We start from the raw sequence: 18098 nt of genomic DNA, 5'->3' as shown, positions 1-18098 counted from the left end.
CTACTCACTGGTCCGTCTTTACAGGCCGACTTTAGTTGCAACTATTCTAACTAACTTTACAAATTGTAGATTGATCAGTTTATGGTAAGTGTAGAAAGACGCTCAGTGTTGGTGACGATTTATTACTTTCCACAACTGCAAATAACATCTGCAAAACCTTTTCGCCTGGTTAGATTTTTATGCAAAAAATCATGCACATTTTTATCGGTGTTGTTACTGGCGAACACTTTAGGCCACAGTTTGTGCAGCCAGTTGTCTTTTTGACAAATCAGATTAGATTGCCTTTTCAGGGTATGACATAAGTTTCACTAATGATACAAGGTTAATTTCTGGATATGTATAGCTCAGTGAGCATCACTGCAGCTCCACTCATCCATGACAAGAAGAGCTGGAGGGGCATCAGGTGTGCCTCCTGCACAGGCCTCTCCTTCAGTGTGAACACGCAATCCTCAACACGGATCCAACAATTCAGAGCCCAGCCATGTGGCTTCACATCAACAATGCATGTGGGCGAACGCATCAACACTTACACAGGCAGCAGAGAGAGTGACAAATCAAAAGCCCTGTCAGTCACACGCTCTGCAGTTTGTCTGCATGCAACGAGGTGGCAAACTAGTTTTTATACTCTTCACTGCAAGAAATGAAGGCTAAAAATGACGCTTTTCTTTATGATTTGTGGTGTGAAAACAGACGAGAAATACGGGTTGTTAGTGGTATATACACTCAGATATACTCCAAACGCAGCAGACAGACGAACAAAAGAAAGACAGACAGTAAACAAATCAGTTTGCCAGTCAGCCCAGACAGACACGTCATCTATTGCCATCACAGCCAAGGCAGACGCCAAATCCTCCCTCCGTGACATAACTAAACGTTTCAATTTATGTGGATTTATATGAACGTCCATGCTATTGGGTTAATACTGTATTACGAAGAGCTCTATTTCAATTACACAAACAGAGTCAGTAGGCCAGTAACACTGTGCAGCCTCTATGCCTCTCTGTCATTCTGTCTCATCTTAGTCCAGGCCATCTGTTACAAGCACCGCTCACATAATGTGGCATGAGGCTGACATATAAGTTACCTCTGTTATAGACTATAACTGACACACACCTCGCAGTAAACTAAAGCCAGTGGGAGATGAGCGTGAACAGGTGCAGCTCATTCCGACGTGCAGCCAGATCCTTTGAATGTAATTGCGTGCTGAGTGACGGCTGAAACCCTCTCAAGTGTTGGGGACAGGATGGAGGAGCTATGTATAGGCGGACGGCAAAGCATGCATGCACCTTTAAGAATACATATGTATGGACACACACACATAAAAAGGCAGTTTGAGTCATCACATTATCGTGAGGTTTCTCAAGTCCGCCCACTCTGATGTGGCAAAACACTTCATAGAAGTCTCACTTAACTATCAGCCTCTCCAGACAGTCTCTCTCTCTTGATTCCTTACTCTCTCACTCACTCTGCCACTTTGTAAGACATTTAATATTTCCATCTATGCAGAGAAAGTGTGAAGACTTGGGAGCAGAGACGCATTCATTAAAAAGCCAAAGAGGCACAGATAACAGCACCGGAGAGGGGGCAGGGGTCTCCGGCTGTCACATCCGTGAGATCATGAGTGACACAGGGGGTGGGGGGTCGCCAAATACACAGGCAAAGAGAAACGGGTTATGCAACTTATTATTCGTTTGTCTCCTGCCTAATCTCCATATTCTTTTGTTGGGGGAGCTTGATAGGCCCCGGCATGCACCTGGCACTTCCATGCCAACAAAGTCCTATGATGTGCTGGCACAGTGGCACACACAGGAGTCTGCACACACACAGATGCTTTCAGATACAATAAAAAGGATGCAAAACTAACGCACACACGGGGCTGTGTGAGCAGGGGGAAAGGTGTTAATTATTCAAGGGGTCCCAAACTGGAGGTGTAGCGCTCAAAAATTGAGGTTTCTCAAGGTGCTGCGGCCTTAACATGCCACAGTTTTACACACTTTTGCCAGAGAGAGACACACATTCTTAGAGAGCTAACGCAGAAGTGTCCATCCTTCACTTGTGGACTCATTACGAGCGCATGATGGGAAACAAACTCTCCATCCGAACACATGCGCGCAATCGCAGACGCAAGGTGAATGAATTCAAGTAAAAAGTTTAGTCCTTACCTTCCTCTGCTGAATTAGGCTGGAGAAACAAACAGAGAGACAGAAAGACACTCCACATCTCCACTACAGAATGACACTGACAGAGAGAGAGGGAGGGAGAGAGCATGAAAGAGGGAGATAGAATGAGTGTGTGTGAAAGAGCGAGAGAGGGAGGGAGAGGGGGGTGAGAGAGGGGGTGGAGTCTGTTTGCTCCCTTTATATGAGAGGAGAGAGAGAGAGGGAGAGAGGGAGGATGGGGGGTGTGGATGGATGAATGGATGAGGGAAGGAGAAAAATATTTACAGAGCAGCACATACAATAAGTACACTGCCAACAGAGGAAGTAAACAAAACACTGTTGTCAGAGAGACGGGGGAGAGAGAGAGAGAGATGAGAAAGGGTGAGAAGAGGAGAGTGAGAGTTTTTTTTTTAATTGAGCGAAACAAAGAGTCATGACAAGAGAGAGTGACAGAAGGAGAAGGAAGTGGAAAAATTAATAAACAAGTTTGTCTGGTCTCTAAAACAACTGTCTAGACATGTCTAACAGTTCCAGCTCTCGTCCACACATTTCTGCGAGGCCGCCTGGCAGACGGTGCCTCAAACTGTGGCATCCCTCACATGTCTGGACACTGTGCTAACTTGCATTTTTCAAGCTGTGGCATGTGAGAGTGCCCAACTTCTTTTTCCTCTCTCAGTTCTACCTTTTATGGAAAATGAGTATAATTTCAACACATTTTTGGAGGCTCTCCATCCTTCATGTGGCTTCGTGCTCCCTCTTCCTAACACCCCACCCCCCCCACTCAGACACACTCCTCGCTTCACAGGATTGCTCATCCAGACAGTATCTAGACATGCACTCACACATGCAAACGCACAGAGCTGAACAGCCCTCTGGCCTCTGGCCCATGCACGCCACTCGCTGGCAAGACCGCAGTACTGCAGCTTGTTGATGGGCTTTCATGCCCCAGTTCACTGCAATGAGTAAGACTTCAGTAGACTCTTGCAGGGAGATGTTGCCCATTGGCTTGACACAGTTAGATGGCCCCATTCCCAGCCAGCCGGGGGGCCCTGTACCCAAGGACCTTTGCTCTGAGGGGCTGAGAGGTACAGCGGGTAACGTGGACAGGGAAATGGATCACAGTCATTAAGGAGGGATATTAAAATTTCTTAATCAATTTTCATGCGTCAGCTTGAATAAAATGCCTGTGCTTTGTCTGTTTCTTTAGGCTGAAGCTATGAGCTGTTTTATCAGTTAGTCAACTATCAGAAATTTAATGTAACTTTTGATAATCAAGCAATAAGTAATTTTTTGGGCAAAAATAATCAGTAATTCTAGGTTTTTAAATGTGCATATTGTTTTGGTTATGTAAGTTTTCTCTGAATGTCTTTTGGTTTTGGACTGTTGGTTGGACAAAAATAATTTAAAATATATTTAGAGGTCACCATGTGCTCTGGGAAGTAGTGATGGGGATTTGTATCTATTTGCTGACAGACAGCAGTGAAATCAGGCTGCAACTAAGATTTTTCAGGAGATTTTTTTTTTTATTCATTGTCAATTATTTTCTAGAATATCTTTATTTAGTTGTTTGGTCTGTAAAGTGTCAGAAAATGGTGAAAAAAGGTCGATCAGTGTATTACAAAGCCCAAGATGACGACCTTAAATATCTTGTTTTGTCTACAACCTAAAGACATTCAGTTTCCTGTTAAAGAGGACTAAAGAAACCAGAAAATATTCACATTTAAGAAGCTAGCATCAGAGAGTTTTGACTTTTCTTCTTTAAAAAAAATACTCTTAGCTCCCAATTGTAGCAGTGTCAGCAGAGTCAATACTGAGTCAAACCTGAACACACTGATATCGTCCATAAATACACATTTAAATCACAGAAACAAGGCTACTTGTACCTGAGCATCACCATGTCGTCTTCAGTTTCAGTCATCCTTCAGCAGTTTTCTGTAGCGTACATCCAATGCTAATTGACTTGTTTGTTTACAATAACTTCCGGGTAGAAAACCGTGCATTACTTACTAGCTTACATACAATTATAGTCTTTCTTTCATGATTTTATTTCCAAGTGTTTACATCTAATTCATCTAAAATGCATGTTAAACTGTAATGTTTAAAGATATATAGTCAAACATGGCCCGACTTTCTGCTGTGCGTATTTTGTGAACTGTGTTGTTATGCTAGCATCTTTGATATCTGCTAACTGCTAACTGTCTGGGGTAAACTCAAGTCTGTCTCTCACCTAATGTTAGTGAAGTGTAGTTATTCATGAGACATGGCTTTATTTTTGTTTACATTGTGAGCTCCGTTGTCTAAAGAGCCTTGAGTCCTACATCACATACAGGAGGGAACACTTCCTGTTTACATCTCCCAAAGGATTATGGGAAAGCTTGGAGCCAGATTATCTCCAAAATAGAAATATGATTAAGAATAATGACAGAGGGACGAATTACATGTAATATGAACTTTTCTCATGTTACACCATCAATAATATCAGATTGAAACTCGTGCTGCAGACTAAATTATGAATAATTTCATTGAGAAAATCATTGTTAGCCTAAGTCACACAAGGCTGACTTATATAATATATAATATATAATCCTTGGATGAAGCCCTAGTGTGTTTTTAGTCTCCTTTTCTAATAATATAACATCAACAACAATTCACATTGGATTTGAGTTCCCTTGAATGCAAGAACAACAACAGCGAATGTTTTCTTAAAGTACATTTCCAGAGGAAATCCTCTTCGGGCTAAATATTCTCTTGCATCTCTACATGTGTTCTGGTTTGGCTTCTGAAGCTGTGTGACCCAGGAGGAAATGTGACCTCATAACTCCTCACGCAAGCATTCCTAAAAATGTCAACACAGTCGTGAATATATCTTTTTAATCCCAACCGTTCAGAGGCCACCGCCACCGCAGTGAAAAACTGAACTCTGGTTTTAGACTCATGGCTTTATTTCAGTATTTCAGAGTGCTGGTTAGCTCTACATCAAATAACGGCACAGCTAACTGAGGTTTTGTCACGGTGCAGAAGAGGAAATGGAGTTGCCACAGTGCAGAAGTGGGTACCAGACAAAATACCAGACGACCCTCACACACTTTCACACTTAGCACAGACTGCAGCTACATTAAACATTCATGGCATGAGACTTGCTTTGACTCATTGCATTACAGTACAAACAGTAAAATCAGACTGTTGATGCTCATAACTCAAGTCACACATTCCCTTAAAATAAGGCTTTCTTTATTTCCTTTTTAGTTTTTCAAAGCAAGTGTCACTCATATTACAGCAGGAGAAAAGACGATATTATAGTAGAAAATTATCTGACACTCAACTTACTTCTCACTTCTGCATTAAAGAAATATAGTGATTTACATCACAGTAACAGTGCAAGACAAATCAGTGGATGTAACATACAGGATTATGAAAAACCAAAAATAACAGAAACCATACACACCCTAACACAGGATATTTACATGTAACAGAGAGCCACACACAATACAAGCAATCATTAGAAAGTAGACTGACTGCAAAAGTGCAAAAGAAAACGCTGCTAAGTTCAAATATTGAAAAGTGCTTCCTTAAGATTGCGCACACATCCAGAGGAAAAAGCAGCTGTACAAACACTGACACAACATTTATAAGCATGTATACTGTGCTGTAATAGTTGACCGTGATGTGGTAACTGGGGATACTACAATATATACACATGGTTTCAGACAAAACAAATACATATGATAAGACACTTTTTGTGCGTTAACCATCGAAATAAATACAATTCAGTTAGTGTTATTATTAAACGTTGCCATCAAACACGTATGGAAGCCCATTTCTGCCAGTTAAAACTAAGGTTCATTAAAAAAATATTCCCATGGTAAATCATTATTATGAAATAAAATTATGAGATATAAAGTTCTCATTATTAAATTATAAAATAATTAATAAGATTTAAAAAGTCATAATTAAAAAAATAAAAATAATGAGATATAAAGTCACAATTATGAGATAAGATGTCATAATTATGAGATTTAAAAAGTCAAAAATATTAAATAGAAGTCATTAATATTAAATTTTAAAAAGTTCAATATTAATTTTTTTTATCTCATAATAATGACTTACCATGGGAACATTTATTTTTTATCAAGGCTGTTTTTAGCATATTTTTTGTACTGGCAGGAATGGGCTTCCTTACACACATGGCGAATACAGTATCATACTGCGATACTTGTTTTAGTTTAATTATCAGTAGACGTGAATGTGTTTCAACACATCTCTCAAACAACAGTGGTAACACTGACAAGCTCTTTTGATTTGATGTAACTCTATTTTAGAGATTGTAAGACATTTTATTTCATGACCTGTGATTCAGAAGTTACTGCTACATACAGTCATCAAAAGACTTTCAAGTACAGTGATGGATAAATGTATTTTCAGTTAGAAGCCGATGATACGGTGTAACACGAGAAGCCACCTGAGTGTCTGTGTCCAACTGCTGTAATGCATACGGTGAACGACTGCACTACAACAATGTTTCTGTCGTACTGGCTGTGCAATGAAATCATACGAAACAAGAGGTTAGGTTGTGTTCTGTAGAGCGGGAAGCCTTTGAAAAGGCTTGGCAGTGATAAAGTACACCTTACTCTCATACAAACAATATACTTGAAGCAGACAGTAACAATTTACAGAACTGTCCTTGTTGTTACTTCGTCATCATCAGTCAGTGATTTGTTAATGTTTAACAGGGGGATAGCCTTACAGTAAAAAGTCATGTCCCCCGTAAAATACTTTGTCACAGAGGTGGCTTGGTCTGAGGTTGTATTTTCAGTAGCCCAGATTCAACTGAACGATCGTTGAAATATTATAGGAATATTCTACGTGGCAGTGTGCCTCTATGATCCTCTCACTCTTACCTGTTACTTTGATCATGAAGGTGACACCACTCTGTAGATGACAGAGAGGAGAAGTCATGCCCCTTCTGGTGGACCAAAATGGGACCTCATTTCAGAAAAACATGTACTGTAGTGAATGGCAAGAGCAAAAAATATGTTTTTTGATCCTGTTTGAATTGTGCCATGAATCACACATATGATTTTTGTCAATTTAAAAGATAATTTTTCAACTCGAGAAAGTCACACTTCAATGAATGAAGTATAAGACTGTGAAAAAACATAATTGGGAAGACTACATGTAAGTGACATTGTCTTGTTTTATGCTCACTAAGCCCATAAAAGAAACCTTGTAGAATCGGTCACGTACTCTGCTTTCACATCACTGCAGTTGTCAATATGGCCAGATTTATTGTGATTTTCACTCCTTTAATACTTTTTTTGTGCCAAGGCGACGGCCATGTTGGTGTTGGTGACGTGTGTTGAGTGAGACGATTTAGTTCACTGAGCGGTTTCACACAAAATAGATAGTATTTTATTATCTTTACGGCAAACTGCGACTTTCTTGCCTTCAAAATTATCTTTTAAATCGACAAACATCATATGTGTAATTCACAGCACAAGTTCAAACGGGATCAAAAATATATTTGTCTCTCCCCATCGACTACTTTGCCTTTTTTTTTCCTGAATAAGGTCAAATGAGTTCCATCGGAAGGGGCTTGACTTCGGGTCTCTATTGAATCAAAGGCAGAATGCCGGGACTGAGAGAAAAAGGTGCAATTACGAGGTCTTAAAGCTGCTACTTCGGCACCACAGACAGTCGCCATGGATTTATCAATGCAAACTTGCACCTACCTCAGTCAGATAAAGGAGCAATGAGTCAGGCAGAGTAGGCTAACATTTTCAACTAAAACAACCTCTGTCTATTCTCTCTGCTCCTCGGGGATGGAGAGGGGGGGATGGCAGGTTAACACCCTCTGTTTATCAGCACCAACAACACACAAACATCCTCAACTCTCAGGGTACGTTGTGCTATGATGAGAAGAATTATTTCTCATCTTCTAAATGTTTAAATATATTTATTATACTCAGTTCAGCTATCTACTCAGCTCCCTCCCCCAAGCAGCAAGGCACCTCATTCAGGCAGACGGGGCAGTAAGTCAGCCCTTTTTTTGGGTCAAACTACCGGGCTCCAAAACCGGCTTTTCAAGCTTGACCTCAATACGTAAAACCCCCAAATCCTGCAACCTTTTAACATTGGGGGTAGCTGAGGACCTGGGACTAATACTGAACGTATGTTGATCCTCTTATAAGGCAGTATGCATGGAGCTGGCACTGGGAATGTCTACAGATAGTACTGTTAATTCAGTTAAGTTTGGCCTGTGTTTAAATCAGGATTACATGGAATTATTTTAGCATTTGTAACTGCTGAGTCTGTAAAAAAAACACTGTATTTAATTAAAAAAGGCACACTAGAAAACTAAAATCTTATTTCTGCATTAATACACTGAGTTGGCTTTTTCTAAACACACCCCCACCGCTCTTTCATTAGTTGCGAGTTATGAAATATAACTTTTTACAATATCTATGTGCTCAGAATCTGTCGTCTGTCTCGTACTCTTTTCCTTCTTCTCGCGAACGATGCTCATGGCTTCTCTGGAAGATCCACCATGGGAACCTTTTCTGTGGGGGACATGGGTGGAACGTCTTTGCTCTCTGGAGGGCCGATGACCACCGCCTCAGGCCCCGGGGATTGTGGGGATTTCCCTGCACTGGCGCTGAATCCCTGAGCGATGTCATCAAAGGTTCTTCCTTTGGTTTCAGGCACTCGCAGGAAGGTGAAGATGAAGAAAAAGATGAGGAGGACCATGAAGATGATGAAGACGTAAGCACCGCAAAGTTCCTGTGAGAAGATGAGGAGGATGATTGTAAATGCACGTCGAACTCGTACTGCTTCTGCATCTGAGGATTTTAGTGAAATAAATGTGTTCATACCGCTAATTTAGGGAAACCCAACCCAACGAGGAAGTTGGCAGTCCAGTTGGAGAAACCGGAGATGGCCATGGCGGCAGGTCGGGGCCCCTGGGAGAAGAGCTCTGCCACGATGAACCATGGGATGGGACCCGGACCCATCTCAAAACTGGCAACAAAGCCGAACACAGCCACTATGGCCAGGTAGCTAAGAGACTGGTTTTTCTCCTGCTCAGAAAAAGAAAAACAGAGAGTATGAGGCGATGTAACAAGGTAGCAATGAGGATGCAATATTTTTTGTCTCACAGGACAAGAACCAGGCAACCATCACTCACCACCAAAGCCAGGGAGATGGTCATGAGGAGGGCGCAGACAGCCATTCCAGCCAGTCCAATCAGGTGCAACGTCCTTCGTCCCGCCCGTTCAACCAGGAAGAGCTGGAGTCAAAACAACAAAAAAGACTGATTAATAATCCAAAAAAGACAAAAACATGCCTTGTATCGAGACACCAAATGTGTAGTCAGAGACTTACAGAGACGATAGTAAACACAGTGTTCACGACTCCAGCTCCAATGGTGGCGTAGATGGGTTGAGTAACACCAGCTGTGGTAAATATGCCTGTAGAGTAGTAAAAGACCTGAAAGAGGAGACAAAAATAGACATTACTCACTCCAGTAAATAAAATTATTGTAGTCGAGCATGAATTGATTGTTTTTACACTGACATATTATCACCCTTTAAAGTTGATAAGGCCAACGTGTTAGCTGCTACACATCCAGCAGACACGGATGCAACATTAGTATTTATTTGTTGCTGTGTTTATAACCACCTGGTGATTGTTAGACCAATATTAACGCCCAGTAACACATTAGGAGGACATTATAAAGTGTTACCTTGTGCTCTGTTTAGCTCTGTTTTGGTCTCCACCACCTCCTGACAGAAATATCTAAATGCTGTCATGGTTTTGGTTTTCAGTTTAGATGTTTGCCTCCTCTTATTTTGTTGACTTCATCCTCACGTGTCTTGTTGTGACTTTCCACTTCCTATCTTGGTCTCTTTCCTGCCCTTTTTCTGTGTACACCTGTGTTTCATTTATTAATTAGTGCCTGTGTATTTAAGCCTGTGTTTGTCTGTTTCCCCACATTGGTCTCCTGTGTTCTGCGTTCTCTGTTCTCAGGTCCTGTATTGTTCCTGGTACTCTGAGTTGGCTCCGCGTGTTTCCTGCCCCTGGGGTTTTTTTGCTGCCTGTGTCCCCAAGCTCCATCCTGGTTTGTACTTCATTTAGTTTTGTGTTTCTCTTTAGTCTTTTGGATTTGCCCCAGCCTGTTTTTGTCAGTGTTGTTGCCTGCGTTTTGATTTTTGGACTTCAGCTTACTTCATTAAAGCTCGCTTTTGTGTCTTTACCTGCCGAACATCGTGTCTGCCTTTGGGTCCCTCACATTTTTTGCCAAACCCTAACAAATGCTCCACTATGTTCACAGGCTTGTCGCTCACTTTGTCTGTCTGTTGTTTGGTGCTAGGTAGGTGGTGTACAATGTTTTTTTAGAGCTTTTAAGCTAAAAAAAAAAAAAAAAAAAAACGGAAACATCTGAGTGGACTGAAACAGTTTAGGGTTTTAAGTTGCAGGACATAAAACCAAAACAGGGAGCTGCAAGATGTTAAAATGCTATATATAAACTTTTTTGAATAATTACACAGCAGGTACTTAGACACACAGTTGCATTATGTCTAACTCTACTGGCTGCCGTACTGGTGAGTGATATAGGTTGTGAGTGTTAAGGCGTCTGTCAGAGTTCAATCGATGTTGCAGCCTCTAGCCGCAGGCTGCAGCAGTTTGACTGTGATTGCTAGGTCAGACGCTGCAACCGTTAACACATTAAGTCAGCCTGGTTACATGACCTCATTAACAAAATACCCAGTAAATACCACTGTGTGTGTCTCTGTCTTTTAACCCTTTGAGGGTTATTATTCCACTCAATCTAACATTGCCTGAAGCCAAGAAGCATCTCTTGTCGAGTGCCTGTCAGAAACATTTGTATAATTTCAGTGAATGCTCCTTTAAAGAGTCATGTGTGAGATGACAGGTTTGAAGATCGCCCTCACACATCAGACTGACACTTAATAATAATAATATCCATTACACTCGATTATAGGATATCATGTTTACTTACAGCGTTGATGCCGGACAGCTGCTGAGAGAGCTGGAGGATGATAGCGATAATGATTGGTTGACGGTAGTTGGGGGAGCGGAAGAGTTCGGGGATGGTCACTTTCTTTTCCATGGCCATCTTCATCCCTTCTTCCTTCATTTCCTGAATGTCATCGTTCACATCTTCGGTGCCGCGCAGACGCACCAGCGCTACAGAGAGGAGAAGATGGATAAATAGAGAGGAAGTAAGTACATTATTTATGCAAATATGATGTAAAGAAAGGTTGGAAGGGTCTTCGAACATGTCACATGGTAAATGTTTAATTAACCACAGGGCCACCTCATCTGCAGGACATGCTTCAATTCGCACATCATTAAAAATTCACCAGTGATTCTAGATTCAGTCTCATTAAATCCTAATGCTGCCAGCTTGTTAGCATATTGTAAACTGGCTCAAAACTGACCTTTCCTTGCCTCCTCCTCCTGGTTGAGGCTGATGAGCAGGTATCGGGGGCTTTCAGGGCAGAAGGGCAGCATAATAGTCTGCATGACGGCCGGCAGGATGGTCAGAGCCAGCAGCAGAGGCCACAGAGTGTCTGAGCCAAGCAGAGACTCCAGACCAAAGATCTGAAACACAGACAGCAGCGGATGAAGTGGACTCATTTACAGCATGCTTCACTCACCTCACCAGACATATTCAGCTATCTTGTCTGAGGCTGTTTCCTCATATAAAGTCATGAACTTGCTGTGCGTTGATGTGGTGTCAGATTTATCGTAAAAATGCCCCTCAAGTCTGTGTCATGTGTTGCCTTTGTGTTGAAAAGCTTAAAATCTAACTCTTTAAATAATATTTTCTTATTTTTTCCAAAAAATATTCTGAAAAGATGCTTATAGTATTATGAGTTTTGTATTTAGAGCCATGTATATTTTTCTTGTAAATTTCTGTTTCCACTGAGAGTAAATGTGGCGTAAAACATGATGATAATGTTGTTTTCTGTACTTGGTATTTATGGTGATCTACAGGTCACATGAGTGATGAACAGACTTTATATTAAACAGCCTCAGACACCACTTTAATAAAGACAAGATGTCTGAAAAAGCTTTGTGAGGTGAATATAGCAGAAGTGTTTTAAGGACTTGAAGTTCTCGAAGCAAAGCTGATGTCTTAAGTCAATGTTATCCTGCAAAAATCCATAGCTTGCGCATAATCTAATATAAAATGCAACAATATTTAAATCACAGTAACATCATCACCATATCACAGCGTCTTACCTGTGCCACCAGGATGCCAATAACTACACCCAGCTGATGCAGCGTACCGAAGGCTCCTCGGAGAGCCGTGGGCGAGATTTCGCCTACATACATGGGCGTCAGCCCAGTGCACAGGCCGCAGAACACACCGATGATAAACCTGCCGATAATGACCATCTCATAAGACTGAGCCAGAGCCGACAGTCCCATAAAACCCCCTCCGAGGAGAGCCAGGACGTTAGATAGCAGCATGGACTTACGCCTGGTGATGAATGACGAGAAAGAAAGACGGTCAAAGTTAGTGAGAGTAAAGAGAAAAACAACCAAATAAGCAGTTATAAAAGGCTTCTAAATGCGGAATACTGAAATGACTAATCTATTTTCAAAGTTGCTATATCATTTTTAAATGACTAATTGACTTGGTCATATTAGTGATATTCAGTCAAAGCTGAAAACACATCTGTCATCTTGCATTAAACCGCAGTTGTTCCCCTGATGTTCTCACCTGCCAAATTTGTTGACCATGAATCCAACACAGAAAGACCCGATCATGCCTCCCACACTGAAGATGGCCACGGCAAAACTCCACACCATGGTGTTGGCTCCTGTACTGAAAGGCTCCCCGGACCTTTCTGTCGACACATTCTGGAAAAACCTTCGCAATTTCTGTCAAACCACAGAAAAGGGTGAAAGGATTAGAAGTGGCAACTTTAAAGAAAGTCTTTGTCTTCTGCAGTTTGTCATAAAAAATCATTTAAGATCTAACAGATGTAACAGAGATTGTGCTTCATGTGTATTTGTGAGTTTTTTAAACATCCACATGGGGGCACTACGGCTTTTAGCATAATGCTGAGCTCTCAAATTAGACCAGACACACTGAAAACATCATGTCGATCACTATACAGAACAACAACAGGAAAGTGATACTGAAAAAGATTTACTACAATATAATTATCAGAAAATGAGAGAAGACGTGGTATTGCATCTATTATTAATGCAGGAATTATGCCCCCTCCCTTAATGCTTGCCCCCGCTGTCATAAAACACACAAGAACCACAAGAATTCATCCAGCTGTGTGTGCTCAACATGTTACAAACACACACCTGCTCTGGTGCATTGATGACCCCGGTGTTGTAGCCAAACTGCAGCGAGCCAATGACTGCCGTTGACACACAGTAGAGAAGGTAAGCAGTCACCTTCTTCTTGGGCTGTTGAGAGAAAAACAGACACGCAGATATGAAATATTAAAACAACAAGCAGATGGAGTTTATGTACAATCACTGCCTCAGTTTGTGTGGCGGACATGGCCGGTTCCTGGCTCCACAAAGCGCTTGTTGTTTATAGTGACACTGGCAAACTACAGACAATGAGCCTCTCTACATCTGCCCTCTCTCCCTGGTTTCAGCTCGCAGCGCTGCTGTGAGAGTAAGGTGTTACAACATTGCACAGGCTCCATGATTTTCAGCTCTGAGGCATTTCTCAGATAAGTAGCTAAAGACACCCCAAGAGAAAGAGACTGAATCCTATTGTGAATGTTTTTTCCCTGCTGGGTTCGGAATTAAAGTGGGTTTAGCTCATAATAACAAGCTAATACACCTGACAGTAATCGCTTACAAGGCAGTACTGCCTGCCGGGGGGTGAAATTAGCTATATGCTAAAGTATTCAACCAAGCAGAACTGAGAGCAGTCATCGGTTTAAATTAAGTTTCAAGCCAGAATGGAAATCCCCGATCAAAGTTTCACACAACTAACCCAAAGACTACATCTCTTCTACATTGTCTGTAAAACATTTGACAGTCTAAGAACTTTTGTAAAGCTTATGATTTACATCCAGAGTCTAACAGTCCGGGGCTTAAGTCCAAATAGGCTCATTAATGAAAGAAAATCCATTTTAATCAGCCAGTTTAATCCGTCTATTTACAAAATGTGCCCGTTTCACCACTGACTCGACTAACATTCATGATGCTAATTAGTACGTTGCTTTGCACAATCTGTAATCTCACACGAGTCAAAAAACAAGAGCTTCTAGCTACAAAGACAGGCACAGTGAGCTGTGTTTCACCGTGATGATACATACATCAATTATATAATTATTGGCACAGATAAAATAACAAATTCCTCAAACATCATGAAACAACATGTTCACAACCTGCACTAATAAGAAAAAACTAAAGACTGGTTCAAAGAGTCTCCTGAAACAAACTGTTCTTTCATCTGATCAGCTGCGTCCTTTTCCTGATTACCCGTGAGTTCCTTATCTCCTTAAAATGTATCCGAAGTACTTGGCACTTTTTGTCTGCTCCTATCAGGCGCTCATTAAATTACCTTAAACCAGCACATGGATCAGAATGAAACAACACACGGGAGGAAGTGATGAATTCCATGAAATAACAAAAACAGAATATCTTGCCACTCTGAGATAGTGATAATCAGTTATAACTACAGTGTGTTTCTCAGGGGAACATCATGACCATGTCTCAGAATAAGGACTATATGTGACAGACAGCCAAACAATGGCACAGGAAGTGCTGCGTACACGATAAAGTGATAGTGACGTTGAAAATATGAAGCACTAGTCAAAGAACAAAAGAGTGAGAATAATGTAGAGCGAAAGAAGAAATGAGATGCAAGACAAAATAAGTGATGTTATACTTGAAAGAGAAACTAATTGTAGTAACATGCGTGCCATGTTTGACTTCTGCCACAGGATACCACCTCAGATAACCTAAAAGAGGGATTAAACACATGCAGGGTGTGTGGGGTGCAGCTGAACTGGGCTCGAGGAGATTAGATGATGAAAAAATGTATGTGGGCACGTAGCTGCACATGTACATTTGTAACAACTGCATGTGCAGCCACATGCTGCTGTTGAGTAACATTCAGACAAGATTATATCGCCGTCTTAAAACAACTCTGAATAGGGAGTGGCCGATTGAGTAAGCAGCATTATGTAGTAACGCAGACTTGTAGACGGTCTGTATTCAATATCCGCAGCTGTATTCTACAATATAAAGTACTTATACATATACTGATCGCAACTGCATCGTGCTAAAACACGTTATGCAACAACTAAACTGAGTACCTGTCTGAACATGTAAACAGTCACACAAACGAACAACTCAAACAGGCTGAGTCTGGGACATTTAGACATAAATCCATGACGACTGAGAGTCTCGGTCTGTGATATGATTGAAACATCCAGACCAGCTACTAAATGTATCTTGTGGGGACATTATTCTCTTAGCTGCTGTTTCCAAGGTCGACAATGAACTTTAGACCTCAGTTTCTACTCTTTTCTGTACTTTTATTTGGCTTGTGTTTGGTCCATTTTGTTCTCTAAGTTTAAAGGTCATTAAAAGCCCTTCAGTGGACCGGTGTTGCAAATTAACATCTGCTATAAACATTGTGAGACCTATAATCATAATCATAACTTGACATAACAAATCACCATTATTTTTACTTCTGGTTCTCGTATTAAGGCGTCCTGCAGATCTGCAAATGGTTTGTCCAAGTGGTGTTGCCGTACCCCAGCACAAACCACCGCCTGACTGCTGTAAAATCGGACAAAGTGACTTTACTTCTAAAGTAATCGTGGAAACCGATTACCTCAAAATTACAAAGTAAAGTAGACTAATCATTTTAAGCTGTTAAAAGGTTTTAGCCTACAGCAGTCTGTGCTGTCTCTTTATTTAATTTCTTTCACAACGTTTTCAAACCAGAATGTAATATGAGTGTTATGTAGGCTGTATAACTGATAATTGTGATGAAAATATTAATGTCTCGAGATGTTATGCTCAATTCCTCTCAGAACGTTAGCTAGTTAACAAATGAAGCGTTCAATCCGAGTGTGAATGAATACTTAAATATTTGAGAATAGCAGGAAGTTAGCTGTTAAAGTTTCACTAAGCTTTACTTCACTCTACAGACACCCCACCCCACCCCTCACCCCCCACCCCCCAGGAGATTTTGGGCCTCCCCAAAGTCGACATAGCTGCGGCCCTGCCTTCAACACTCAATTTCCACATTCATGTCATCTTGCAATCCTTGTCTGCGTCTCTCTCTCTCATTCTCTTTCTCCCTTTATGTTGTCCGACTATATTGCATCGACCCTTCAGTGTGTTTCTTTATCATAAACTCGACTTTTGCAGCAAGTCTTCTCTTCACTGCAGAACATTTTGATGGAAAAGTCTTTTAGGAGCACATGCTACTATCCACTGTGGCTTGGTGGTTAAATTATGTGTAAATCTTAAGTAACAGCAATGGCAGTGAAGTAACTGCATGCAACATGTTTCAAAAGACAAACTGCAGGGACGGTTTGTGACATCACAAGGTGTGAGCAGGCAAATTTTCAGTCACTTTAGATATTTACTCTACAGACAACACCAGGGCATTTGAATAAACCAACTCTTTGACATAATGTCAAGTATAGTATGTTGGTGTATTCAAATTTAAAGATAACTAAACTCTCCTCGCAGCATGCCCTAGCTCTCTCTTTGTCCTACTGCTATTTCCTCAACCCACATCTCAACGCAGCGTACAAATAAAAGCAAGAAACTAGATCACACTCAGGTTCAAACTTGTCACCCACCAGCCCCGTTCCCTACTCTTTCTCTCTTAGTCACGTCCTGAAAGACTCCCATCCCCAGATCCTGTCGTTGCCAGAAAGGAAAAATACAGAATTGCCAGCCTGTGACTCGTAAATACCACACACTCATTCATTAGAGGTGTTGCCTCAAAACGGGCTCAGAATAAAACACACAATGACAAAGAAGCAGGCTGACAGTCTTCCTCAGGAAACAGTGGGAATCATAACAGGCAGCTTGAATCAACCTTTACAGTACAGTCCAGTATATTTACCTTCTCGTCCTCCATCCGCTCCATATTTTCTTTGCTTGATCGAAGATATTAAGAAGGAAAGTGACTCTTGTGAGCTGTCTCTTATCCCTTACGAACACACACCTCTGTGCAAACAGTCGAAACCTGAAAAAAAGCAAACACAAGAGCAAAAAATGTGATCATTATTAAAGCAGACATCCGTTAGAAATAAAACTCTGAAGAATCCGAACATTGTGTGGGTTACATCTACAGCTCATGCCATTAAGAAGACTACAAACTACACACCTGATGGACTCAGAGCACTCTGCAGCAGCTGAGGAGCTTTTCTGAACTCAACAGGAGTCTGTGAACCAAAATGACAGTGACCCCTCCCTCTGCTTCCGTATTCACCCTCCTCTTCGGTTCTCTCTAATTATGAAATGAATAAAGTGATGTAACTCCTTCTTTTCATACTAAATTACTGTCGCTTTGCTTATTTTTATCAATACAATGGAAACACACAAAAAAGCAAAACAAAAACACCCTCTCAGTGGGCTGCAGAGGCTGTAGTAACCCACACTGTGCGGATGGAGCTTCATGAGATCAAGTGGATTTTGCTTTTAAAAGGTGTTTTACGCACAAGATGCTACTGCACTTCTATAATTCATAACACACAAGGATTTCAGCACCTGAAATTAAATCATGAGCAACATTGTTTGACAGTGACAAAGCACACAATTAATCATCATGATGAATAAAAATAAATGTTTGTTTACCGGTATATGTGATGCGTGCCAGCCTTTGTGTATCCAAAAAAAAACCTTGTCTTGTCTTGTCTTGTCTTGTCTTGTCCACACGTGTTTGCTGTGACAAATGTT

The 18098-nt window shown here is 41.1% G+C and overlaps 2 protein-coding genes across 2 annotated transcripts in view; both read right to left on the bottom strand.

The window, feature by feature from the left end:
* Positions 1-4117, bottom strand: part of ephb6 (eph receptor B6) — a 44632-nt gene extending 40515 nt beyond the window's left edge. Inside the window, exon 1 of the mRNA XM_073485331.1 lies at positions 4043-4117. The gene's annotated coding sequence lies outside the window, so the exon portion shown is untranslated. The remainder of the gene's footprint in view (positions 1-4042) is intronic.
* A 2362-nt stretch (positions 4118-6479) lies between these two features.
* Positions 6480-18098, bottom strand: slc2a3b (solute carrier family 2 member 3b). Its single transcript, XM_073486164.1, has 11 exons — positions 17997-18098; positions 17263-17385; positions 13509-13613; positions 12910-13070; positions 12426-12666; positions 11618-11780; positions 11176-11363; positions 9537-9641; positions 9340-9441; positions 9029-9232; positions 6480-8936 (listed from the first exon to the last, which is right to left on the bottom strand). The coding sequence occupies exons 2-11, from the start codon at positions 17284-17286 to the stop codon at positions 8679-8681; spliced, it is 1551 nt and encodes a 516-aa protein (XP_073342265.1). The 5' UTR covers positions 17287-17385; positions 17997-18098; the 3' UTR covers positions 6480-8678.

This window comes from Pagrus major, chromosome 17 (genome assembly GCF_040436345.1).
Source record: "Pagrus major chromosome 17, Pma_NU_1.0".
NCBI classification, from domain to species: domain Eukaryota; kingdom Metazoa; phylum Chordata; class Actinopteri; order Spariformes; family Sparidae; genus Pagrus; species Pagrus major.
Note: the sequence above shows the minus strand (reverse complement) of the source record. Positions and strands in the feature narration are given on the sequence as shown.